This window comes from Aptenodytes forsteri, unplaced genomic scaffold, assembly GCF_000699145.1.
Source record: "Aptenodytes forsteri isolate BGI_AS27 unplaced genomic scaffold, ASM69914v1 Scaffold209, whole genome shotgun sequence".
NCBI lineage: Eukaryota > Metazoa > Chordata > Aves > Sphenisciformes > Spheniscidae > Aptenodytes > Aptenodytes forsteri.
In genome coordinates, this window is record NW_008795034.1 from 3,774,189 (window position 1) to 3,801,711 (window position 27,523).

General features: G+C 43.4%; 1 protein-coding gene across 1 annotated transcript in view; it reads left to right on the forward strand.

The window, feature by feature from the left end:
* Positions 1-27,523, forward strand: part of MYBBP1A (MYB binding protein 1a) — a 62,339-nt gene that overhangs the window by 30,398 nt on the left and 4,418 nt on the right. Inside the window, exon 24 of the mRNA XM_009276452.1 lies at positions 16,014-16,127. Coding sequence (XP_009274727.1) covers positions 16,014-16,127 — 114 coding nt within the window. The remainder of the gene's footprint in view (positions 1-16,013; positions 16,128-27,523) is intronic.

The following is a 27,523-nucleotide window of genomic DNA, read 5'->3' on the forward strand; positions in this document are numbered from 1 at the left end:
TGTGTTTTTTTTTTTTTTTTTACTACAGTAGCAGTCGGGATCTTTTTCCTAAACTTTTGTTCATCCTTGCTTTCCCATATGTGTAAGTTAAACCAATGTGTAACTTAAAGCAGCACTGTCTTCGCGGGATATGACCTGCCTCATGCCTGTGATGTGTTCTTGCACTGTTGTCTACTGTAGAAGGAAGTGGATAGAAATTGTATGAAATCACTACATTGTAAGCAGCTGTTATGAACCTTTTCAAGAGGACCTTTAGTGTGTGAGAAGTGCTACAAGTTAAAGTAAAAAAGAAAGGTGGTGGTAAAGAATGAAATTTTTGGGGTAGTCTAATCCAGCTTGTTGGATGCAGTTCTGAGGACTGAGGTCCTGAAAATCAGTCACGCTAACTATGACCTTGTACTTGCTGTAATGGCCAGCAGAAGTGTCTTCAGTGGTAGGAAAATGGGACCGGTGCACACATCACAATTTTTTTGTACATATAGGCAGATTTGATAGCTTTCTCTTACCGAGAAGGTGCTTACACCTGAGTAAAGTGTAGCTAACATTTCTAGAATCCCATACCTGCATGCATACCTGCATACATACATGTGCTCTGAGTAGCTTAGGTACAAATGACAGCTGGGGATACAGTCTTCAATGATAAGACTGGTATGAGAAAATGACAAGTCATCAAAAATGGAGCTTGTGTTATATCTTTCAGTTGACCTACTGCTAATGAATTGTATTAAGCTTCTGGCACAGATGATCCCATTGGCAGTGCAAAGCCTTGCAATTAGCCAAGCAGAATGTGTGTGGTGCTAACAGGTGGGGAGGCTTGTGCTGTTTTGTTGACTAAGGATGTTGCTGTCAGTCTGATGTCTTCCACAAGCACTAAACACATTCTCTCAAATTCTGTTTAGAAAAAAATGTGTGTGAGCTTGTTCTCGCTTCCTCCTTTCTTAATGCAATTTGATCTTACTACTGCAATTGTTTTCCAGGAGACCTTGATCTTCAAATTACTTCCTTGTGCCTTGTTTCAGTTGGTGCAATGCTGCTTTTTCAATAGGCACAAAAGGCTTGGTTTTTTGACTTGTGCTGATGGAGCGTGAACCAGGGATCAAGATGTGTTTAATTTAATGATTGTTGCATGACTCAGCTACATACCAGAACCCTCCTGAGCCTGAGGAATGTCTTCCTGGTTTATTTTTAGCAGCACCAGTATGATGAGCATAGCTACAGTAACATCTCTTTCTGTGACTGTGTGTGGTCTTGGGCTGTCCCTCTGATGCTATTACAGCACAAACCCCTCTGTGGTGCATTGTTAATTGTGGTGAGGTTCTTACTGCAGTGCTCCCCTCCTCCCCCCCTTTCTCACGCATGCTGGGGCTGCCAGAGGACTGGATGAGTCTGTGAACTAATGCTTCTACCCTAATAACTTAACTCTGTTAGTCTGAGGACCAAGTGAAGAAGGAAGATGTGTGGCTGGTTTTGTGGTACCCAGGCTTACTGCTGATGCAGGGTTCCACGTGCAAGTGCATACTCCAAGTGCCAGCTCTGAACTGGAAACAGGCTGAAGCACAGCCTCTCTGGAAGCCTGCAGTGGAACAACCATGCTTTTCCCTGAGAAATCCAGCTTGTTGACCAGCGGTATTAGAACCAGTTTGGAAAGGAAGACTAGTAAATGAAACATCCACTGCTACCAGGAGTAAGGTGTCGTCCCCATCTCGCTTGTACTGGCAGACACTTAGACCGCTTCTAGTCTGTAACTTTTTCCTAGGGTTTAGGCAAATGATTTGATACCTGTCCCTTGTTCTTTTCCTTTGACAAAGGCACTAGGAGTGTATGTTTCAACACAATTACTAAGAGCCTTTGCAGTTATTTCTGCACTGTAGTCACACACCACTTTGGGTACATCCCTGTCTTCTTGTTTACATTTAAAGCTATATTGATTGAGGATGTTGCAGTAGCTGGGAGCGTAATGATGCTATATTTGTCCATCAAGTGAGTTTATTTTCTGTGATTTGGCTAGAACTCTGCAAAGCTGATGTAAGTGCAGAGCTGTCATGAAGCTAATAAAAGCCACTTTACTTATTGTGGCAATGAGAATGGGCACTGAGACAGAGTTCAAAATGTCATCTTATGTCATATAGATTCATTAATATTTCAAAATGTGTTTTTATAAAGCAGTCTGTGACAAGGAACCCTTTAAGATCTATCTAATAGAGAGTGTATTTTAGGTAAGTTGCTAATTAATCTTGGTGCTTTGGCAGTCTCCCCAAAGGGATCAAACATACATAGACATAATTTTACAGAACTAGAGCAATTCTGTGCCAGAGCTGCCATCACCAGAAGAGTAAAATATGATCCCAAAGTCCTGCCAAAGAGGTCTTGGCTGGTTGACAGTTATGCTTCCAAACAGTTTATGGTCTATGTAAATATCTAAGTTAAAAAGTAATTAAACTTTAATACAGCAAGAACAGTAAAAGCACTGCAAAGCGTCAAGAAGCCAGCACCCCTCTGCGTGTATATGCAGGAGTATTCCTCCTTGTGCTGTGATAGATGAATGGATCACTACATTAATACACCATGCCTTGCCTGCATTCTCACAGATCGTTTCCAGCAGGTGGTATGGGAAGGACTTGTTATGGAATATTTTGCATAAGCTGTTACTAATAATGAAGCAAAATAAACCTCCCCAGATAAGAACCAGCACCACTTCAGCTCTACCTCCTTTGTATCAGAAATGAGAACTGGGCTGTTGATGCTAGCTAAGCAATGGGCCACAACTGAAAGGTGCCGTTCCTTCAAAGCATCCTCCATCCCCTTGGCAGAGGTAGGATATGCTGCGCCTGTGTCCTCCCTAGAGGTGTCACTAGGGGGAGGGCATGTCCCAGGGTCTGGTTGAGGCAAGCAGGCCTTCAGAGGGTGTTACCCACAGGCAGTGATAGCTTCTTGTGTGATACAGTGTTACGGTGGCTGTTGCCTGCATACGACTTCTTTTTTTGTCTTCCTCTGTTCAGTATGCACCCTCTCCTCAATGAAGAGAAATCATTTGCAGCTGGAAAATGTGTGTCAAACTGCCACGCTTTGGCTCCAGTCAGTGTCCTGCTCCTGTTCCTGTTTTTGTTTTGTGTAAGGAGATGGTCAAGGAGATCCTGTGTTTTGCAAGGTGAAGCTGAACGATGGGTGGGCTCTTGCACATTTTTGACCTATCTGATCGTGAGCCAGCAAAGCCCTGTGACATGTACTAGCTCTAGGTATGTAAACTGTCCCTCTGAAGTTGAAGAGGCAACAGTTGAATGCTTAAGTGCTTTGCTGGGTCAGGGCCAGAGTGCTCTACATTTTTGTGTAGAGATTTTTAATTCCTGGACCTTTAGGATGGTTGCAGATGTGGATTATTGCATCCTGACCTTTCATTTTTGAGCGCGTCTCTTGCATTGGGAAAGCTCAAAGAAACTGCCTTCCTTGGGCGAGTTGGAGGATGTTGACAGCATCTATAGATAGTCTCTGATGTTCTTTGGAGAGGTGTCTGATGCCATAGTAAAACGTAGCGCTCTCTGATGAACTGTTTTATAAGCCATGTTTCTCTCTCCCTTTCTTCTCACTTGTGTGAGATGGTTGAAAATTTAAAAAGTTCTGTTTACGTTTTTCAGGTCCTCCTGACTGCATTTAAGCTGAGTGCTTGAAATCCCATGGCATGAGTTTTTGCTTGTATTTGCATTGAGAACTTTGTGTGCTCGTGGTGTGTTTCAGTTGAACAAGGGACCCCGTCACTGCGTCTGCAGGGTCTCTTTGGAGCATCACGCATGTTGTTAGCTGTTTACGTTTGTTTATTTTTTCTGTCGTATCGGGGTTTTTTGTTGTATTTCTTGATGCCTTTTAATGGCGCCCGTGTCTTTTGCAAAAAGCGTCTAGCAGATAGATGCCTGCATTGCCCACGTACAAATCCGTAACGATACCAGGCATTAATTGACTGGCACAGAGAAACTGCCCTCTTAGCAGTCCCAGTCTTTATATTCCACCATACTCAGCGCAGCACAAACAGAACATGAAAAAGCTCCTACTTGCCTCTTTATTCTGATTCTGGAGATACAAGACTGTGTTTATTCTGCTCACTGCTGTTCAGCTGATTGTATTGATGATCATGTAGCAAATCCTCAGTACTGGAGGAAACATTCCAGTCTGTTGCTGGGAAGAAATAAGAAAATTAAAAGGTCACATACTCATTAGTAGTTCCTGCAGACACAGCTGCTGGCAAGAGCTATCCAAGGATGGGACTGATCAGTAGCATTAACAGCTCTGCATATTGGATGGACTTACTGAGTTAGTTATATACCGTATTGCAGTGATTTTCCAAGACTGAGTAATTTCCTAGCCTACTGAATTAAACTTCCCATCTGATACATGGGGAGTTGATAGTTTTTAAAAAGAGAGTGAACCACCCAAGCGTGTTCTGCTCAGCCTGACAAATATAGCCCCTTCGACGATTTGATGAGTAGATATTTGTGTAGAGCAAATGGGAAAAGTTTGCTTGGAGGCAAGGTCATTGCCATGTATTTAATAACAGCATAACAAAAATAGGAGGGGAAGAAATGTCTGTGGTTGTGATGAAATTGGTGACTTACCTCTGTCATATGGGCTTGAGTTCTATTCATGGAACAAAATATTACAAAAACATCAGGATAGAATCCTGTTTTGTTGAAGTTCTGGGTCATGATTTCTGCTGTATTTACAGTGGGCTATTGGATCTTGGTTTGGAAACACTAGCAAGTGTGTTGGAAGGGTGTTTTGTTGGCAAGCGAAGAAAGATTAGGGCTTCTGCAGCGTAAAATGAAATGCCAACCTGGGCTGTATTTACTGACAATATTACAAAAACATCAGGATAGAATCCTGTTTTGTTGAAGTTCTGGGTCATGATTTCTGCTGTATTTACAGTGGGCTATTGGATCTTGGTTTGGAAACACTAGCAAGTGTGTTGGAAGGGTGTTTTGTTGGCAAGCGAAGAAAGATTAGGGCTTCTGCAGCGTAAAATGAAATGCCAACCTGGGCTGTATTTACTGACAAGGATGTTCTTAAGATTTCATGTAGAAAGCGATAGGTCCCTTCTTGTTGTTGGGGAGGAATGGGGTTTGGCTGCTTCTGTTTCTGCTTTCCCTTGGCATGTATTAAAATGCCACTCTGCAAAAGTTAAAGCACAAGAAAGGAGTTTGGATTTCTCTGCAGGATTTCTCAGCAACCTCCTAGCAGAATAGGGTCCCAAGCCATGTCCCTCTCCCCAAGGGCAATGTGTAGTCTGTCATGTTATGGTGCTTCTCTCAGTGGACTCTGCAAAATGAAAAGGTCTGCTGGCGAGCATCCGAATCGATGAATCTACAAAGTTCAACCCAGTACAATTTCCAATTTTTTTTTTTTTTTTTTGCTTAGCAATGCTATTTATTTCAATGTTCCAAGCTAACAATTTTACTGACGTGCGAGTACTTTTTTTTTTATACTGCTTGAAAGCTAAACTTCAACAGTTGACGTTTGAGTGAATTGGAATTCTAATTTCTCATTATCTGCTGATAAATGTTCTCAAAAGATGAAAACCTTTGTCCTTGCAACATCAAGACTGGTCTAGTGAATCGGGGACAGCAGCTAAAAAGCACACAGTGCCTAGGCAACATGGTTTTTTTTTTTGAATGCGTACTGCTCTTAAATCTCCTAAATTATTAAATTTGACTTCAGCAAAGTCTCTTTAAATAGGCTACATTATGTGGTAGCTGCCTTCTGAATAGCCTAAAGAAAATCCTATTGCATGTCTCTCCTAAATTGAGGAAAATCGGCTTTGTTGTGTAGAGGAGACATCTGGCTTAGAAAATGTTGGGAGGAGCAGCCAGGTGAGGGAACTGGAGGGGACAGTTTTGGTTTTGGTCTTACCAACGTGCGCAAGTAACTTGAAGTGTCAGTGGAGCTTCTTGCTGTTTGATGATACAATGTGTATGTGTGCAAAATAAAAATTGACAAAATGAAAGCTTTGGGGATAGGTTGTTTTTGGTTGGGTTTTTTTTTAAGAGGAAAGCCAGGGTCGGGAGAAAGGATAGTGCCCCAGATGATTTTGCAAGAGGTTTCTTGATATTTGGTAATGTTTCTTTGAGCCTCAGCTACTGGGACATTCTGTGAGAATCTTTGCTTTGATTTCTTAACGAAAGAGCATTTCTTGCTCTCGTGGTTTAGAGTGAGTAGCTTGTAAAAGCAAAGTGGAAATGCTCCAGAATAAACAGGGTCATATTAAGAAACCAAATTGTCTTAGATTATTTTTCTTTTTTTAAATTGTGACTTTGTTCTTAACTTGGGAGAGAAGTGTGTTTGGGAGTGGAGAGGGAAATGGGCATGTTTCCTGATTATTATTTTATAATCCAGGAAGGGGGAGGCTTGGCTGCACTGCACAGAATCCATTGCTGTTCTTTTCTCCTCTGGTCTCAGTATGCCCTGTGGTACCAATATTCCCCACCAATGTTTCAATCCTGTAATTGGGCGTTACGGAAAGAGCAAAAAAACATCAGTGCTCATGGGCGCTAATCTGTGTTCTGCTACTGATTTACCTGGTGTTCTCATGACTCGCTTAATTATGGCATCTTTTTATTTTTCAAGAATTAAGGATAATAAGATACTGATTTTTTTTTTGGGGGGGGGGGAACATTAAGACTGACTGGCCTTTCTGATATGGTAAGTGGTTACTCCTGGGAGAAATGAATCTCTGTGTTCACCAAAGCAGCAGACCAATATATGGATTGTTCTGTACGGATTGCTGTGTCCTGAGGGTCTGCCTGTTGGCCTCTGGTGAAAGAGCACAAGGTAAATAATGTCTTCCCCAGCCCTGAATGCTCACTAGCTGTATCTTTGTTGTATGCAAATGAAACACTCAAAGCTAGTATCTAACACCGTCAGCCAGGCCTGGCCCAGGAGTCCAGTGTTTTATTTTATATGTTCATTGCTTTGACTGGCCAAATGTCCTGCAGACCCTTTGTCTCAGGAAGAAAGCCTGCCAGTGAAGCCCAGTATTTAAGGTGCAGATGTCATCTGAAAAATTGCGGTGTCAAATCTTCTCCCTGTGTGTACTGACTCATCTCTACTGCCTTTAAAATCTAGCAACATCTTATTTCTGTCACTAGTTCTTGTTAGATTGTGGTGACCGTAGGAGGGAGCTTTGATTTTTTTTTTTTTTTTAATTATTTTTCAATGATTCCCCCCCCCCTTCCTTTCCCAGCTGCCAACAGAACAGGGCTGAAGGAAGCAGCTGTACGTGTGCCCACTTGTATTGGACACAAATGTCCTGCTGCAGTGAGCAGGCTCTCATAAATGGGCTCCTCTGGTTAGGCAAGTGCAAGATGAGGCTTTTGCTCTAACAAGAACATCCTCCAGAGTGCTGTTTGCAGAGGAACCAAGCATGGAAAAAATCCACTCCTCAGCAGCAGTGGAGAGAATGTGATTTGCAGAGTCCCTGATTAAACAAATTAAGTAGTGATGTTTTAGGGCATGAAGAAACCCGTATGTAAGTGAATGCTGTATATATGCCCAGGTCTGCAGGCAGACTGCTCCAGTGTCTTGACTGCTAGTGCTGGGTTTTCTGCTGGGTGAAGTACATCTAAAAAACCATACTGGTGTGACTTTGTCAGTGAAAGCAATGACTATTTTTACTTGTAGGGCTAAAGCTGACATAAGTAGTGTAGGTGCAGCTGCATTATATAAAGGTGGTTTTTACGGGGTGTAGCTCATTCCACATTTTCAGCCAGATTGAGCGGTGGTGGTTTAAGTGCTTGTGTCTTGCAATAGCTGTTTTCATGTTGTGGAGGAGGCGGATGCGCCAGCATAGCTAATGTGATAAAACTTTCTGCAGTGTAGACAAGTACTCAGTAGCAGCAGAATGAAGTTAACAGCCTGTCTGATCGATGCGACAGCTGCTGTTCAGAGCCTTGGGAATAGTAGTAGAATTGTATAGATTTCTTAACTTCTCATTGCTGCCGCTTAAAGCAGGACATCTGAGCCACGGGTGAAGAGGTTTATGAAAGATAGTAAAAATAAAGAGGAGAGGGGAGTCAGCAGGAGGGGTAGAAAGATGGAGATTTCTTCACAGTCAGTTTTGTCTCAATTGCTGTCTTCCAGGGAGCTTTGTTCTTTTTCAGTAAGCAAGGTAGTAAAACCTCAAATCCAGAAGCAGAGCTTCCAAAGTGGGGACCAAGATCTGAGCGTAGCACCGCATCCTGTGCAAGTTTTCCCCTACTTGCAGGTGTTTTAGCAAGAGATTTCCACCATCCCTGAGTCATTGGTGTTGAGCCTCTCTCATGGAGGTGAGACCCAATTCACCTGCTACTGAAGGGACTTAACACTCTACCTAGCAGGCGATGAGCAGGTGATTGCTTTTTCCATTTTTTCCATTGCTGAGATAGTGACTGGGAAGCTGGCCCGCACTAGGAATTACTGGGGTCATATGTTCCAACAGCTTAAGAGGACACACAAACCCTTGTGTTTGCAAACTACTGTTTACCTTGTTTAGAAACTAGCTGGAGAGAGAGATGTTGGCTGTTTCAGAGGTTTAGAAATAAAAGTGAACATTAAAAAAACCACAAACCCAACAGAGTTCGTTGATAATGTTTTGCACTCAAGGAGGCCTGAACAGATCATCTACATGATGATGATCAAATGAGCAAAATGTGTCTCGTGTGACAATTATTTTCAATGTGCTAATATGCAAGCTGTTGTGAGTTGTTTAAAGGTTCCTGGATGGAAAGCATCCTGCCATATCTGTGGAAATCTGCTTTTTTACTAGGAAGGAGGAACAGGTACAATCTACTTTGCATGAAAATGGGTTGCAGTGCAGGTTGGCTTATTCTAAAACACTGAAAATTGCAAGAGCTTGATGACCTAGGATGTTCAGTGGGAGTACACTGAGTAAGATTGCCTTTCTCGTCCAAGGTTGTAAAATGTGATTTAGGTGTCACTTAAATGCTTTACATGTTGTAATTAACTAGCCTTGCAAAATTTCTCAAATGCATTTGTCGCAGGAACTTAATTTAAGCTGTAAAATATAATTTGTTTTGATCACTTTTTGGCAAGGAGAATTTTGTTTCTGGGCTCGTAAATCTCCTATTTGGTGTTTTTTTGGCAAGGTCAGACTGAAGGAGGGCTGGGAGGAAACTCCTTCCTGGCCCAGAGCTTGGCATGTGGGCACAGGGAAGGTGTGGGAGCAGGGGCTAGTGGTTGATGGGTGGCGGTTTCTGATCAGTGTTTACTTCTGCTGTATTATTGTGCCTTGTCTGTTCCTGGAGGCAAGATGACAAATTTGCGGACTTGGAAACTGGCGGCTGGTAGGACAACTTGTGTGCTGGCCAAATTGGATCCTGCTCACGTTCTGCCTGCCTCAGACAACAATACTGGACCTTGTCAAGGCTGGCTGAGGGAATGTCTTGAAAGAGCCGATTGATTAGTCTGAAGACACTGGATTGTAGCAGGAAATATGAATTCAGGTCCTAAGCCAGATGATCATGCAGAAGAGATTTTCATGGTCTTTCCTGGGCCAGCATGAGCTCTCTCTGACTCTGCTTGCAGGCACCGGGAATCTGTGTAGTGACGGATAACACGGCTTTCCTGCTGAGAGCCGGCCGCACAGCCTAGGCATCGCACTGTGTTGGTGCTGTCACGCGGGCCTGTTTTTCCCATGTCCCTGTGTGCAATGGGCCCTGCAGACAGGAGCTCTGCACAGGAGGCTTTCTCATACTGGCTGCTGCAGCATGGTGCACAGCAGGGCTTCGAGCTCCGCTTGAGCCTGGCAATGTCTTTGGACCAGGCAGGACAGAGGAGGCAGCCAGGAACAGGGTGCAGGAAAGGCACTCCCTGGGTCCCTTAATCAGAGGGGACAACAGGGTAAATATGGGGTAGAAGTAGGTGTCTAATTCATGATGCTGCCTTGGAGCATTGGCAGCACATTTTTAAACCAAGAAATAGTTATGGAGATGCTCAGGTGTCCTGGCATGAGCAGTGCTGCATAACCAAACATGCCAGCCATGTTGTCATAACAGTCCCATTTATCCCAGAAGGCGCTAGCACTTGCCACTCTGAAACCTTTTAGATAGTGGCTAAATGAGAATCTTGGCTTCGCTGCTTGTGTGCGCCTTGTTTCAGCAGTGCTGAGGAGGTTAAAAATTAATTTTTGTTCTCAAAAATAGTTTTTTTTTTTTAAGCCACAGCCAGGGCTTTGCCTTATCCTCCTTTCCCCTTGAATTTGAAACATACATGTAACGTGTCTGTGTCCGCCATGTGTGAAGTACTGCAGTTACAGCTTGTGGATTGCGGAAAATTGATTTGGCAAGTGTTTCTTAAGCACCTCTGGTTTTCACTTTTTACATCTAAAGCCTTCAAATAAGTTTTGTAACTTTTAAGTAAATAATTGATCACATTAAATGCTTGTTCAGTGAGGATGCTTGTTAAGGATCTTGAAGGATAATTTTTTGTTTGTCGTTAACTTAGGAACGAGTCCCTCTTCCCCCTCCCCCCCGCTTGGTCCTGTTGAGGTCAACAGGCTGTGTGAAACTCCAGACCTTTAAGTTAGTCACAAGTTTAAGTCCTCTGTTAAGTATTGTCATGACAGTTCCTAGCCGAGAAGACTGTCTTGCCCTCAGTGTTAGAGTGCTCAGTCTTTTATAATTCTGATTATAATGTGTCAAGGAACATTAGAAACTTGCATATATATAGCAGACATTGAACTGCCGTTGCTTCTGTACTACCTGCTGTGAATTTGCTGTACAGAACAGGGAGCGCCGTTGTTGTGGGCCTTATTCTTCTTTCCCTTTCGTAATTTGCCCTTTTGAATAAGCTTCTAGGCTGTCCTAACTTGGACTCTGCCTGCCAAACCATATCAAACAAACTTGTAGCTTATAGGCTCAGAAATGCTCAAATGCACGAAACAAATGTGGTAGAGAAATGAAAAGCAAGCCCTGAAACTCAGGGCTGCTCTGTTGGAGCCTTTCTTTCCATCCCACACCCAATGTAAATGTAAAAATAGAGTAGTTTAGCTGTGGGAGCAGAAATGGGGTTAGATTGGCACTTGCTTCATGGCTTTGCATGCTGTTTGTTTTCTTTTTACAAAAGCTTTGACAGTAATTGGAAGAGACTTTTGCTGTGGTGCTCTGGATATCCTGCCCTGTAGTAATAAATGACAGGTTATTCTCCTGTAACCAATAGTCCTGTTAGCTGGAGCTTGCTGTGGGTTTGGGGTTTTTGGGGGGGTTGTTTTTGTTTTGTTTTTTAAACATGTAACAAATTGCAGATACCCGAGGAATTTATTTCATAGTTTGACTATTTCTTAAAATTCCAAGAAAGCTTATTTGGAATTTCCCATATTCTTGGCATATGTTCTTTTACCCCAGCTTTCCTGGTAGCATTTGTCATGAATGAAGAATGTGATTCATGCGATTGCAGTCTCAAAGGGCTTGGTAGGTGAGAATTTCTAGAAGTGCAATTATTTTTTGCCATATCCCTATGGTTGTAGAAGAGTCTTAATGCTGAGGATTACGTACTGAGAGCTGCTGTTTTATAATGTGTGCTGGCACTGAATCAGATGTGCTGGCAGGTCAGGTTATGCTGTAGCTTTGCTGCTGTAGTGTGTATGCCAGAAGGGAGACATCAGTGCTCTGAAATACCAGGAGCCTGTGTGGTGTGATACCACCTGTATATTTTTGACTCCTGGACTTCGAAGAGCAGTGAAATGATGATAGCACTAAAGCCTCGATGCTTCTTCAGTTCTAAAAATATATTTGACTTGCACAAACTTGTAATTTTCCAGGTAACGTTTTCTTTTTTTATATATATTATATATATAAAGGTAAAAAGAAGCTCTTGCCATGCTGGTGCCATGCTTCATGTTGGTAAAACTGTGTCCACGATGCAAAAATGATAGGCATAAGGTGGGGAAAATCCATCTTGATGTCTTTGGTAAGCATGTAAACTTCCCACTGCTTCTATTATAATGTGCAGGGAGGTCTGATGTAGCTCAAATACTGTCCTGGGTCAGACCTAATGAGACGTTTCTGTCCTGCCATGTGCTTCAGGCAAGCCAGTTAAACTTACCGCCTCTCTCCTATAAGCTGGAAATGCCACCAGGGAATTTGGAAGGGTTAATCAGCTGTAGGCTGCAAGCTGCTTTGAGATCATCTGACAAAATGGCTGTGTGAAAACTCAGACTTGGTGTTTGGCATGTTGCAGTGTGTGGGCACATCTTCAGTTCCATGCTCCTCTGATGGTGGCAGAGGGTGACTGCTGATTTCAGTGTCTTTTCTCATGGGAGTGTGTCTGTGTGGTATCTTTTTTCACTTGCATGCAAAGCTGCCTCCAGCCAGCCTCCTAAAACACTTGGGACTGGGAAAAGCATTTCTTTTCACATCAGAAACAAGTGTCGTCTTATTAACAGTGTGCTTTTCTTTGAAAAAACAACCCTGAATTTAGGTCATGCCTTCATCTCTTCAACATTGCAAACAGAATCTCTACATCATTGCAAAGGCTTGTTTGGTTTTGGCTTTTCTCTTTCACAACTGCAGTGATTGAAAGATACCTTGATCTGTTCCCCTCCATCCAGCTCACTGGGATGGTGAGTCACCTGGATGGTGACTGGGGAGAGCTGCTGTTCTGACCTACACGGCTGCTATGCCTGTTCTAGATATTTGCTTTCAATAAGAAAACAGTGGCTGAATTGGTAGGGGTTAATACGTTGCTTGCCATTTTAAATAGTCGGGCTGCTTGTCTTGTCCTTTACTGCGAAGGGTAAAGGTAGGTTGTATAACCCAGCAACCCCGCCAGCTTGCACTCCTTTTTAGCATCTAAATAAGGTAGGTGAGTGCATCTGGGAATTACCAGCACATCTCAGTTACTGCAGTGAGCATGTTTACTATTTCAGAAAGACATCTTGACCATTTATACTGAATGGCATTTTGTGTAGTCATTGCAGATAAGAAAGAAATAAACAAAGCTGGCAGAAAATCAGAGGGTCAGCACTGCAGTTAGTTATTGTTTGTTCTGTTCTCCCACATGGACTGATAATGAGCGTTTCTGCCTCATTTAGTCATATGGTTGATAGATATATGTATGTATGTATCTACTATCCTTCCTTGAATAGACTTCACTTTTATTTATTTTTGTACTATTTTATGGTCTTTCTTTTTAAAAACTGACATTAAGGAGAAAATGTTTTGATTAGGCAACTGTGTGGCTCCTAGGGCACAGGATGGGCTGCAGCATTCTTCTCCGCCCTTAATAAAAAGCTCTAATGTAGCTGTCAACTGCTCGTAACTATTCTCACACATTCTCATTTCAGAGATTGTGCATATGGGGGGACAACAACTTTCTTTTCTGAACTGGACTGGAGTTTGGTAGCTGGGACTCTTGGGTCTCCTGCTATTTTTGTCCATTTGTGAAGTGTTGATAATACTTGGCTCTCTCGAAGGGCTGTCATGAACACAGCAGGCTTGATTTGGCACTGAGAAAATGCAGAGAATCCTCTATGATATTCTTGGGAACAGTATTGTTCTGGCAGCCTCCAAAATTGCCAAATGCTTGTAAGACATTCAAAAAAACCAGTGACGCTGGGGAGGGCAGGACGGAGAGGGACAGAACCGGGTAGCTGTCGAGCTCCAGGTCTGTGCTGGATTTTGTGGGAGTACTTTCCAAACTTTGAATTGCTGCTGGTCTGTGATGTGATGGTAAAACATGCAGCTGGTCCCTGTGTCATGTATAAAAGACACATCATGAACATGTTAAGGGTAAATGATGGACTGTGAGAAATTATGGGGGTTGTTGTGATGCAAAAGATTTGAACTAGCTGGGGTGGCTTGGCTCCTCCTAAGGTGCTCTGTGTGTGACCTTGCACTTCAGAAGTCTTGGTGAGGAGGTAAGAGTTGGTTGTTTGTGTAAGGTCAGTGCGTCCTTTAGTGAACAGGTCCCAACTGCTTCTGAGGAAGCTATAAGAAAGTAGGAATCAGACATGCAATGTGTGCATTGGGAAAGTTTCTTTTTACTACTGTTTCTTTTTTCTACTGCTCAGCAAGGAGAGGGCTTGTGTCTTCTAGCACAAGCTTGTAAAATGCTGCTTTTTATTTTTTTTTAAATGTGTGTGAAATCTGTAGTCCTGAGGTACTATCAGGGTAGCTTAACAGGAGCCTTCTCTGTGCTTTGCACCCACTTGCAGTATGAATGCTTTTGTAATTGTCAAAGAAGAGACGGTGCCTTGAGGTTTATGACCCTGCCTGAGACTTTCGGAATGAATTACGGCTTTGCATCTACTCCGAGGGTCACGTTCTCTTTGTAATTGCACTGAAGTGACTTTCCACTACATTTGGTACATGCATGCAGACATGCCATAATTTGTTCTGTAAGACACAGCCTCCCCATAATTACAAGGAATATGTAAGCTTGCCTGCCTCGAATGTGGCATTAGGGTGCTCTCTCTCATTACGTCAAAAGATTTATGTTGATTTAGTCTTGTTGGTTCCCTGCCGCATTTTCTCCCTCGAGTAAAGAACGGAATTTCTGTTTGTGAGTGAAAGCGCGCTCTATTTGGATAATTCTCTTCGTTGGCCATACTGGTGCAAACTGGAGGTAAGCTTACATAGATGTGTGACATTACTCTCTCGTACCACAAATATGAGCGCTGGAATTATCTGGTGGGGGACCTGTGTTCAGTGTCCTGTCCTTCCCAGAAGCCTGGAGTACGTTGTACAGGAAACACAGACCTCCCTGAGCTCGTGAGGTGTTCTGTTCAACTGCCTACAACTTTGGATATCATATTGCTCTCAGGAGATCCAGGGATTTCTTCTCTTCCCTCACTTTGAATTCTTCAGTAAATAGTTCCCTAAAAATGCTCCAGTAGAAGTGTGGGTACCATATGTCCAGTTTTTAGCCTCCTGCTACATGTTTTCCAGGTTGCTTCCTTTGGACCCAAGGGGTATCTGGAGGCCAGGTTGGGTATCACCAGGCTGCATGTTTTTGAGGCCTCTTAGACTTTTGATCTCAATGGTGTCTTTGATAAAGAGTTTTACAAACTCTGCTCAGTTGTGTTCTGTAGGGTGGGTTCAGTTGCAACGTGTGGTTAAAAAATGGCAGCCCTTGCATTCTTTGGACGAGATTAACTCTCGATGTAATTCCCAATGATTTTTGGTATTTATACCTGCATTCAATTTCGGTCTGCGTGATGGCAGCTAGAGGCAACGTGTTTTCTTTATATGTGGGTAGAATTTGCTCGCTAACTCCCATGTTGCTGCAAAAATTTTCCCTTTAAATCCTCTAAACTATTTGCACTAATCCTCATTAGTGTATTCTGTGCATTTCTATCATTGCTTTTGTCTATTGCTGCATTTTTCTTGTACCTAAGAAAGCCATAAAATAGGAATTCTGGAATAGAAAAGGACTTGTAAAAAGATTGCAGATTACTGTTGGTTTTCTAGTGGCTACTCTTTTCATTGCTGTGTTAATGTAGAGACTTAATGAGCAAGTTTGACTCCAGGGCAAGGCTGAGTGCTGCTCTGGACAGCAGTTTCCATCTAGGGTTCCTTTGAAACGAAGCATTTGCTAACCTGCCAGCTTTTATTTTTGTTTATTTGTGCCTACTGCATTCATCAGGGCACGGTAAAGGGTACAGTCACGCAAAGGGCTGCCTGAAGACTTTTGGAGACTGAAAGTGATGCGCTCAGAGCAGCTACTAAAGCATATTTTGGATATTAATGCCTAAATCTAAAAGCGGAATGGTCCTTCCCCTCTCCTTTGACCTTCCTTTTTAAGTATGTGCATTCAGTCAAAATCCACCACCCTGTCTCCTGAGGACTGACTCTGTTAGGGTCTAGAGAATGTTTTCTAACAGAGTGACATACATGTTGGTGAGGATACGCAGCACCTGTAACGTGGCATTCCCTGGATACTGTGCTTAGCTGTTTGCTTCAGCGGGGTATTTGCATTGCTAACACCTTCCCTAGAGAGTATGGAGTTTCATGTCTCCTCTCCCCTTTCTCTTTCAGGCCCAGGCCTGTTTGCTTCTCCAGAAGGTTCTGCTACTTCGTGAACTGAAGCTCTTCATGACAGAGGAGGAGTGGGAGGAATTGATCAGAGAAAGCATCAGCCAAGTGACAGAGGTAACAAGCTTCAACATGTTAAATGTATAGATAGCACGTAATGAGTGCTGCTTTTACTAGTGTGGTGCTCGTTCTCAGAGCTGGAGTCTGCGGCTGTGCTCAGCTTAACTGATCTTAGAGGGGTTGTGCCTGCTTGCACCAGGTCTGAGTAGTGTCCACCAAGATTACAGCATTCTTCTAACACCGCTGTTTAGATGTATTTTCACAGAGTGCAAGGAATGTGCCTGGTGCAGCTCAGCGGTGCCCGTGTACGAATCCAAGAGACAGAGCTCAACTTGTAGGGAATACACTCATACAGATCAACTTAAGGTGGTTTTAAAAAATAAGTTTTGAATTGAAAGGTATTGTGAACATTTACTTAATTTCAGAAAATGTTATGGAAGTTCTGTATCTGAATGAACTTCAGGGCCAAAGAGGTAGGGCTGAGGTGCACTAGACTTCTGACTCCTGGTGTGTTGCAGGCCTTCTGGACCAGACTCCCTTGCTAATATTGTTTATCAGGGAAACCTCAAAATACATTGGAAAATAATTTGTACAGAAAAAACAGTGACAGAAATTGCAGGGCTCCTGATTCAGTGGCAAGTGCGGATTGCACCTGAAGACAGTTTTTGGGTGCAGCTATTATGTAGGAAGTGATCTGTGGGACAGGAGACTGAAGAAGCAAATGCCATTCAATTATATTCTTGTGGATTGATGTGGGGGGAGCCAAGCAGCCAAATTAATGTTATGATGTGGTGACTAAACTTGATGACATGGGAGATTCCAGTCTTGGTGTTCCTACGTAACTGTAGTATTGACCTCATTCTAAGTGTAGCTTTCATTTGCTTACTTCTTTAAATGCTGGTTACATGGTAATTTAGGCCATTCTATAATTTACCATATTGGAGCAGAACTATTAGCTCTATTTTCTTTTGTCAAGGAGGGACAAAATTTAAGCAAGTTTAAATCAAGGCATTCAGAGGTGCTGTTTATAATTCTTGAGGAAGCAGGTAATCCTGGGTTTCATTAAATAGCTTTTATTTAATGGTTACATCAGGAATCCAATGGGTGGAGTTAGGTATGATTTTATTTTCCAGGTACATAAAACATGCCTCTCCTTCCAAACCGGTCATCTCCATGTTTCTCTCTAGCAGCTGAATACTTGCAGGACTCGGTGATTCACTGGGAAACCACAGACATTTACAATGCCTTTATGTTGTTCTTGTCAGGGAAAGTTTAGCAACTTGGAACCCATCCAGTATTTTAATGAGCTTTGCTACCAAAGCTTCCTCAGTGTCTTTCATTTCTGTGGTCATCTGTGTTTAAAGAAAAATTCCTGGGAAATATTGTCAGTTTGTTTGGGCTGTCCAAGGTATACCCTGCGGGCAGGAGGCCTCCCATACTATTAACTGGCAGTGGCATATAGGTGCTAGTTCTCTTTTTGGCCTGAAAAAGCCCTGACATAACACTTTTACAGAGTGCTCTGTTGGTGGACATATATGCATTGGGTTTTGTCTCCCTTCTTCCTGCTCCCCCCTTGCGCTAACACAGTCCTAGTATGGCTCCTTGGAGCTGGGGCAGCTGCATGTCTTTAAATGTTGCTGTAATTAGGAGGGATCAAGGACTTTATATTCCATGTAACAGTTTTGATTCATAGCCAAAGGCTGACACTTGTGCTGCAAAACTTTCTAAAGCTGCAAAAGGTATTCTGTGTCCTTTTGGTGGCGCAGAAGTGCTCACTTATCTGAGTAATAGCTGTAAAAACATGCAGTGGCTTTATGGTGTAGTAGAACAATACTCATATCATGACTGATCACTTCTGGAGATAGTAAAAAATCCCGTGTAGCAGAAGTCAGGCTGGAAACTGAGCAAATTTAGAATGTAGAAAGTATGTTTGTCAAAGAGAGTAATCTACCATTAAACTAACTTGCTGAAGAGTTTATTCGCTCTGAATTGCCAAGTGAAGAGATTGTTTGCTTGACTGAAAGAGAAGCTGCAGATTGGGTGGAAGTTATGGGCTTGATTTTGAAATTATGGGGTGAATTTTCTTGGACTGTGTTAGGCAAGAGCTTGGGCTAAATGATAGCCCTTTCTGTCCCTGATGTCCACACGTGCCTCTGCTTAGCTAGAGGGTAGGGAGGGCATTTGCAGAACTGAGAGTTTCTCCTGCAGCTCAGTCTTGTCCCTTTTCATCTGAGACTTGTTTCGGTGGGCCATTCCAGGTCAGCCATGATTTCAGAGGTGGGTATGTAAGTAGGTAGATGTTGGTATGTGAGTGCTTACCCATGATAACCTTGACTGAGAGCAGTGGTTCATGATGCTTTGGAAAATGATGAAGTTTTATTGCCCTACCTCTAGTTGAAAGGTGTGCATTTGCTGTCATTGGCCATTCCTGCCACCATCCCTCACAAATACCTGTTTTAAGAGGAAAAAATGATAATGCAGAATTTTATACCTTTCTTTGACCCAGGGAGAAGTCTGAAATAACCTGGGAGGGCCAACTCTTTAGCTGACTATACTGATGTGCACTTGTAATTCAAGCAGTGGTATCGTTCACAAGGAAGCTGTCACTTGAAGGCTTTGCTACGCTCTCTGTGTCCTTGGTCAGATTTGCAGCTATGGGGCTGGTAGCTCTTGAAGTGCAGGATTGCCATTGCAGGTGTAAGGCTGTGAGAGAGGATAGGATGCTATCTCCTGGTGCCTGCTTTCTCATCCTGTCTTGCCTCAGTGATTGCATTGCATACCTGCAGATCATGTGGTGAGGAGCAGGGAGCCTGGGATGGTTTTAGGCAGCGATATGTGCTGGAACTAGGAAAGAGGCGATGTGAGAAAACTGCAGGCTTGGATATCATTGAATTATGCGTGTAAAACTAAGAGGCAGATGAGGGAGAATCAATGGCCAGGAGCTTTAAATGAAGAGACAGCTTCCTGAAATAGGAGCTCGGGCTGCTGCGAGGCAATGGCTCTTGTGCTTACATAAGCTAACTTGACCTTATTTGTTCCCAAAATGTTTAAGCGTGCTTATAAAACATCTATTGCAGTCGTGAGGGATTCATGTTTGCCATCTCCTTACTGTCAGTGAGGGAAGTCTTGATATCCTAGCAGGTACTTTGGAGTTGACTTGTTCTTGTGAGAGCCCTGCTTGCTGTTGGTGCTCTTGGTTTCTTCTGCTGGGTCACCTGGGCGGGAAGCCATGTCCACAAGCTGTGGGACTGCCCTGTGAGCTGTTTTGTTTATTGGACAGCAAGCAAAGGTAAGGAAGTAGAGAAATAGCTCTGGCACAGTTTTAGCCTCCCTGGTCCTAGTTACTTTAAACAAAGCAGAACCTTGCTACAGTTGTTCAAGTTTATTCTAATGTTGGGAGTCTAGACAACTCAGTTGTGTTTACAGTATAAAGAAGTAGAATTGTAAATGTTGTAAATGACAGAGCTCACCTGAGATGCTAGAGCATCTGACAGAGACTTCTTCCTCTTCGAGAGCTTTGTTCTTTTATCGGTAGGTCTCAAAGCGCTTTACAAAGGAAATTCAAACCAGTGAGTTGTTGATGTAATGAAGAAAGTATTTTGCAGAAACCCAAGAGCTAATGTATTTAATTTACTAAAGTCGTTCACCCTGTTTTACAGATGACATGCTTGGCTGGGAACTGAGCCAAGAATCAAACTTGGGTCTCCTGAGACATCCCAGAGACCTTCCTTCTGCATGGACAATCTGACTGTTTCTTAACTTGGCTTCAGAACATCCCATTGTGTTGGATAGCAATCTCTGTCCCCATGTTATCTAAGGATGCTGGTTGTTACGAGTTCAGACTGCCCAGAGCCATCCAATGAGGCAAGTGGCAGAACCCGAAAGGCCCGAGTTTCCCCATTTCATGCAGGGAACTGTTGCACAGTTTTGGCGAGGGATCTTTCTGGGGTTGCTGCTAGGACTCTCACACTGTCTTTTTGACTCTGTCAAACACCTCTCAATTTGGTCTTTCGGCTCTCCCAGTTGTCATTGTGAGCACATTCTGGTGTTTGTTCCCCGTGTTAGATGCATTTCTGTTTTCTTTCTGATATGTTACAAAATTGCTGTCTTGGCTTTAGAGTGATCTTGAAGCCGTGCCAATTCTTTAGTAACTCACTGACAGATTTGGGGCAGGAAGCTCCAGGATCTGAACACATAGTTTCATTACCTTTTTATGTCATCCCTTTTGCAGGGACTGGCTTGCCCTCCTGAACTGAGGTGCTTTGTGTAACTCCCAACTTATGCTGAAACTCCCAGTTACGATGTGAAAGTCAGGGGGAAGTGGGAAAGGATTTTGAGGAATATCCAGAAAACTTATATTTTCACGGCTGAGCAACTTCAAAACAAAACAGCTCTCAAAAAACTGTTGTTAAAGCTGCTTTCTCTGGCTTGTACACAGCAGTTTCCTGAGGGTTTCCTTTGTCTGTCTTCTGCAGTAAGTACCTCATAGGAAGGGCCCAACTTCACTACTATTTTTTCCTTTGCTTGTTTTGTCAATGTCATAAGGGATGAGCAGAGCAGATAGTGTTCAGGTTGGCTGTTTGAAACCAAAATGGGATCAAGGCATCCTGGAATGTAAAAATGCTCACAGAATCTGATACCCAAGTTCAGTGCAAGACCAAAGCACTGCAGGTCACCAGTATGGGAGACTTTCAGGTAAATATACACATAATCCTAATGAGACACATGTGATGCCTCCTTCCACTTAGGTGGTTACTTAGACTTGGACTGGGCAGGCAACTGTGTTTCTGTAGAAAGGCATGAATGTAGACAGACAGGGGATTACATGGCCTGGGCAAGGGATGGTATAGCTAACCCAAGACCTCTTTTCCAAGATTCATATTGTTTGAAAGTTACCGTATGCTCTCCGAAGACTTTTATTGTATGGCACTAGAGGGTTTTGTTGCTATTGTGTTGTTCAGCTAGGGATTTAAAATAACTAGCTGGAGCCACTCAGAATGTGGCGGGGGGGAGAGAGGGATATACTATATAGCCTTCCAGAGTAGACATGCCCTTCATTCCTGAAGGGCATCACATTTGATTATCGGTGTCTTAATTTGTAGGGAGATAAATTATTAACAGTGACTTCATCAAATCTCTAAAAAAGCCATTCTTCAATTTTTTTCTTGAAGATTGCCTGAACTTTTATCTGTCCGTCTTTATAAAATCTTAATTCATTGCCCTTTCTCAGCCTCTTAGCTTGTAAAATGAGGCCAGTAGTGATTTAACTGATATCTTTGACATGCTTTCAGAGTACTGGATGTCTATGTGGAGAATTCATTCTCCTCTGTTCCCTCAGCTGTCCTTTACGGTTTTTCCCTGCTGCATTTTCATATGGTCTATGGAAAAAAAAAATCAGATCTTTAAGCTTGGGAAAGCAGCGACATTTTCTGTGAGAATGGCTTCTGGATTTTTGGGCTCCTCCCTCTAATAACAGCCAAAATAAACATTGCAAAAAATGCCCTTTAGGTATACCCTTCAGCATGTGGGTCTGCTTAGTCCCCTACCTTCCCTCTCTCTCTCGGTCAGGGACAAGCAGAAACTTGGTGGTTCCCTTCCCTTTGTGAGGATTTCATGACAACTTGTTTCTGGTACAGATGCAAGGAAAAAAGTTTTGAACGTTTATACTTTCAGTCTTCAGAAACTTGGTGAGAGAGAACGGAGGGAGGAGGGACTGTCAGTGCTTTTTTTCCTCCTTTCAGTGCTCTTGGCAGCAGCTGCTGTGCTGTTCAGGTGGGTGGTGTGAGAACCTCTCCCTGTGTGCTTGTGTACCTTGTGTACATGGAGTTGGAAATGGATCTGGCTCTGTGGATAGATGGAAACTGGTGTGAAGAGGCATACTCTTCCCTCCTCCCTTCGTTGTCTTTCATGATTTAGCCCTAAGTTCTGCCTTGGGTTCTTCTATTGTACAGTGAATATTGTCATAAAAGGAAGTATTTGGGGGTGGCTTGTCTGGGTTTTGGGAAGCTCAGAGTTGATTCCTGGCTCTGTCATTGTCTGTGTGACTCAGTCATGTTACTTGGCCTCTCTGAACCTCTGTGAAATGGAGGGAATGATGCTGGCTTACCTCTTACCTCTCAGGACAAATGTGAGAGTAATTACAGGTGAGGAGAGGGTGCTTACATCAGATAATAACAGGAGCTATGAGCATACAGAATACTAAAATACTTCATTTGGTTGTCAGTTTGTTATTAGCCTCTAAATAGCAGAGGAAGGCTGTGCCTCTCCCAAACCTCTCAGCTTACCTGTATGCGGACATGGGAAATCTTGTGCTTTGGCTCAGGTAATGGGCATGTGCTTGTGGAGCCCCAAAGCCACTTGCTGGGGCGCCTCTGGTTGTGACTCCACCATTGGGACCTGAGCCACAACAACAGCAAAATGCTGTTGAGACACAAAAAGGTTGTGTGTCTGCTCTTGGGACCCCGCATGCAGCATGGAGCTAGGGCAAAGCTTTAGCTTTCACAGTCAGTGTGAAAGCAGTCAGCAAACTGAGATCAGACCTCTTAAGCGCTTTCTTGTCGTGACTGTGGACGTTCAGTAGGGTGGAAATTTTGCTGAACTATTTGCTGCTGGAGAAGGCAGTTTACCTTAGCAACCTTGGGCTGTGCCAGGGGGTGTAAGGTCGTGCAGGGTGGGTGGAGGTGTGTGTTTTGCAGAAGGCACTTGGCGCTGTATTCAGCCATGAATCTGCACATTTATCCATCAGCGTCAGATCTGTTATGGGGGAGGAGGGGGAAGGATGGAGATAGCGCAGCGTGCAGAAAGAACGCAGGTTGGCCGGGCTTCTCCAGCTCACAGAGCAGTGATGGATCTGTCAGGCTGATCCCACGGAGGGGAAGGGCTGTTTGTTTTGAACAATGAAATAGGCTGAAGGACGTGCTGGGAATGCATAAATATTAAATGCTGTTCAAACTTCCAGCTAGGAAATGTGCTTGTCTCTTGGTAGCAGAACACTCGTCTGCTCTCTTGAGATACTGCTGTGTCTTGTAAGTCTGAGCTAAGTGTGTCCCCCACTGTGGTACCTGTGAAAGGGGAAGAGGTGCAGACAGGCTGAGATTGCAGGTGGGTGTGGATGTGGAGGCTTCCAGAAACATTGCCTGGCTCCATATAACAGCATATTGCCATCTCCCTTGCAGGGAAAGCTGGGCAGTGGCTGGGATGCTGACTTTGGCTCTAGGTGCACATGCACCACTTTTTGCTGTATTGCAGGTTTCAGGGAGAGTCTTCGGCTTAGACTAAAATCCAACCTGGGAAACTGAGGCATGGAGCTGTGTGGTTAACACCTCTTTCTAGCTGCCAGCCCTCTGTCCTACTTGTATGGCTGAATTACTGCAGGTATTCACCTCCTGTGCTCTAACAAACTTGTTTTATACTTTGTGAAGATGAAGGATTGCTGTGTAGTGCAATGAGGGATGGAACGAAGGTTGCATCCTGCAGTAGTTGGGGTACTTCCATGTGTCATACAGAAATTTGGAATATAAGAGAAAACACTGATTGATAAGATGCTGGAGGTGTGCTGTTCTCCTTGTAGAAATCCTAGAAGCAGAGAACTTTGGATCCAGGAGTGCCACCCACCAGAAACAGCCAGAGGCTTTGGAAGCAGCATGTTTGACATGACAAGGCAAAACCATCTCTGCCAGCTGAATCCATGTAGGGTGAGGCAGGAACTGTATTGTTGTATTGGCTTGAGGTGAGATGGGAGTTCCAGCTGTAAAAACTGCCTCCGTATTTTTTCCTTTTGGAAAATGACCTGCCCAGATCTGCTGACAGCTCAGATGTACAGGCATGATAAACTGTCACAGGTATTACTGAGCTGTAGCTGGAACTGGGATTCCCTGTAAAGTGGGACTGGCTGTTACTGAAGGAGCAGAGTAAGAAAAGCAGAAAATGGGAGAAAAAACAACATAATCAGCAAGTGCGGCCGTTGAGTATAAGCCACGTGGTCTCTCTGCTTTTAGTATGGAGTGATTGGGTTATGTGACTCTTAGGTTGGTAATGCTTTCAGAGGGCAGGGGAAGGGAGAGTTGGATACCTTTGCGAACAGCACATGGCAGAGAATCACCAAACAGGTGGTTAGACAAGTTCTTCTGGGTTTTCGCTTAACCCTCCACCACTGGCCTGTAGCATAGCTGGAAGCAAAACCCCTGCTTTGTGCCTCAGTCTTGCTATGTAAAGTGGAGATACTTGCCAACCTTGTGCAAGTCTTTTGCGATCTCATCAGTGTTTGAGGCTCTCCTAAGGATGCTGCAGATGACTGAAATACTACTTTTCTTTTTAAAGTATGTTTGCCACGTGTTGCAGTTTGCCATCTGTTACATAATAGCTTTTTTATGATTGTATTTTATACATTCCCCAAATGAAATCACAGTAGGCCTGTAAAAGGATTGACCTACGCAATTGGGGCGGCACTGCTAATTTCATCTTTCAGATTGCTTTGGCCTGCTCCCTCACTCAGCTATCTGCTGTGCAAACCCATAACATACAATGGTTGGTACCTTACGTAGCAAGAAGTTATGACAAATACTTGGGAAAGCTGCTTTTGAGGTTTGGACCCAGTTCCTATTGAAGAGACTTGGGATTTCATTCCTTGGGAGCAGTTCCCCAAGGCTTGCCAGCAGCCCCAGTCCAAAGTCAGCTTCTTTTTACGTAACCAGAGCGCAGCACGTTTGTATTGATGTCCCATGCTAACACAAATCCCATGGAAGCAAACGCTCCGCTGTGTACACTCCCTGCTATGGGAGGAGGAGAGTGAAGCAATGCATGCCTGACAAGATACCATCTCACGTAAAGCCTAATGGGGAAGTACTCTGAGACAGTGGTGATGGGATCAGGATAATAAATGACACTGAGCTGAGCAGGAATTGGACTCAAGTCTTTAAGGAGGCTTGACTGTCTCAACCATACCACATACAGAGGTGCTGGCATTTTTGTGTTCTTTGGAGTAAATTTCTTTTACACGCTCTGTAGCAGAAGGGAAAGGGAAAAGACACATATTGAGAAATAGTAAGACGTTATCTGAATCCAGCTTCCTTAAAGCCAATCCATTCTGCTTCTGGACTATAGAAAATTGTGCATTCTGTAGGAATGAATTATCTGCTGCTTTTTTGCAGCTCCTTTGGCTTCTCCGTCCACCCCCACCCTCTTCCTTGTTCCTTCCTGGTCTTTGGGAGCTGTTTAAAAGTGATCCATTTCAGTAGGGAGCTATTTGTTTGCAGAGCCACCTAAATTGTACTGGATTGCTTCTAGCTATTTATGCTGGTGGAACTGTGCTTGTGTTTCCAGACTCATGCAAAACACTGCTTTTAATATAGATGTTTAGTCTTACAGCACTGATGTCGCTAGACCAGTGATATCTTCCATCTCCAGCTGGGCAAGCCACCCTTTTTATTCTATGGTTCTGCATGAATTTGGTTAGGCACCCCAAACTAGACGCACGTCCCAATTTCCCAAGCACCTGAAAACTGCTTGCAGACTTCTGAAAATCAGCCCCTCGGGTGTTGTTCAGAGCTATAGGACTTTTCTGTTTACTTCAGTAGGATTTGTTTCAAACCCTTCAAAGGATCAGGGCAATTCTGGCAGCAAGAACAGACAGAGTCAAGCCAGCGCAATTTAAATGCAGTCATCTACATCACTCATCTACAGTGAAGAGAAAATGCAATTTATTTTTAACACCTTCTTAATTCCAAAATGTTCATATATTGCAAAGAAGAAATGACAATTGACTTCACTGTGGCTCCTTCTCACAGTCCTACCCTGATTCCTCTTGCCCTGAAGAGCTGACAGTCCATACTGATTTTCTCTCACTGTGAACTTGTACGCAACTTAGCAAAATAGGGATCTCAATTTAATAGCCTCTCTGAAAGCTACTTTAACCACAAGTAATGACTGTTAGCCTGGCAATATCTTGTTCTTCAAATGGCAAAGAAAATTTTTATGCAAATCAGGCTGGTTTGTTTTCATTATTGATTTGCTCATCATTATCATTATTATTTATTGTGGTAAGCCTAATAAATGGAGTGTGCATGGCCCATGGGCTGTTATGTCCTACATGTGAAGATTTTTTTTTTTTTTTTTAAATCACACACCCTATGTTTGTTTCTCGGTTTACCTGAGAGACTTTAGACCTGCTGAATTGTATGACCTTGTAGGTTAATGACAGCTCTGGAATAGAGTTGCAGTGCATCTATATCAGGAGAGAGTAAATAGCAATTTATTGATAGTTAGATGAAGTTGCGGCATGAATTCCAGCAGCAGAGCATGGTGGCTTTCTAATACAGGGCTTGAGTGGACCATCCTGGTCAGGAAATAACTGTATCTTTATTATTTAAAAAAAGATAATCCTAGGGTGTGGAGCTTGTACAGACAGTAAATAATTCTACTTGAAGGCTGCTGTTCCTGCAGATATGTTATCTGGTCTCCCCACTTTTTCTGCTAAAAGTTTTCCTTACACTCTTGCTGACCATCATTATTTTTCTGTTGTGGGACTCATTATGAAAGAGCTTGCTTTGGGGAATAAATTTCTTGCTTCTCTCTGTGTCTGCAAGAATTTTTACTTTATTTGCCAGCTTTATGCTGATATAGATGGAGAATAGTTTGCTTGGAGTCCTTAAAATTACTTCTAGTCTGAATGGAGCAAAAGCAATAGATGGTCTAATGGGAGAGATTGCATCTCCTGGAGAACCTTCCACTGCTGGGTACAGGTTTGGCGCAGTGACTTATCAGCGATGCGTGTTGCCTGAGGCACCGAGGATGCTGAGCCTGGGGTGGACCTTGCCTGTTGGCCGTGTTGGCGTGTTCAAATTCCAAGCAAAGGCGGGCTTGGCCACAAGTGCAGCCTCCTGTAGCAAGATAGGCTGTGATGGGGCATGCCACTGTCTACAATCAGCTTGTCCCTGCAAATCCTATCTCTCATTAGTGTAATCCATGCAAGCTGTGGGGCTTGCTGTGGTGTGTGCATCCACACAGAAATACAGTGGGGAAGAAAACTACAAGGGCTGTGAGGACCAGCTGCAGACAGAGGATCAGTACCCCTGAGCCAGTGGGCCGCCTCTTTGATCCAGCTGCCTTTTTATGGCTATTTTCTGCCCTTCTCCACTTGTAAATAACTCTGGCTTTTATTTGACCTATCTTTGGAGTGATTTTCCTCTAAGCCAGACCTTTTGGTGTCTCAGAAACCCTGCAGCACATAAAGGGAACACAAAGAGATGAGATTTTTCTCTCAGTCATTTCAGTGAATTTAAGCTTGATTGACAAGCCCTGTTCTAGTGCTGGCAACTGGGATTTCCTAGGCGTGTTAATGGATTTTTGCATTAGCGCTTTACATGTAAATCCCAGCTTCTGCAGCTGAGTAGCTGTTGTCCCTCAGGTGAGTCTGTTGTCTGGCAGCCTCCTGGCCTTTTCAGGGCGGCGGCGGA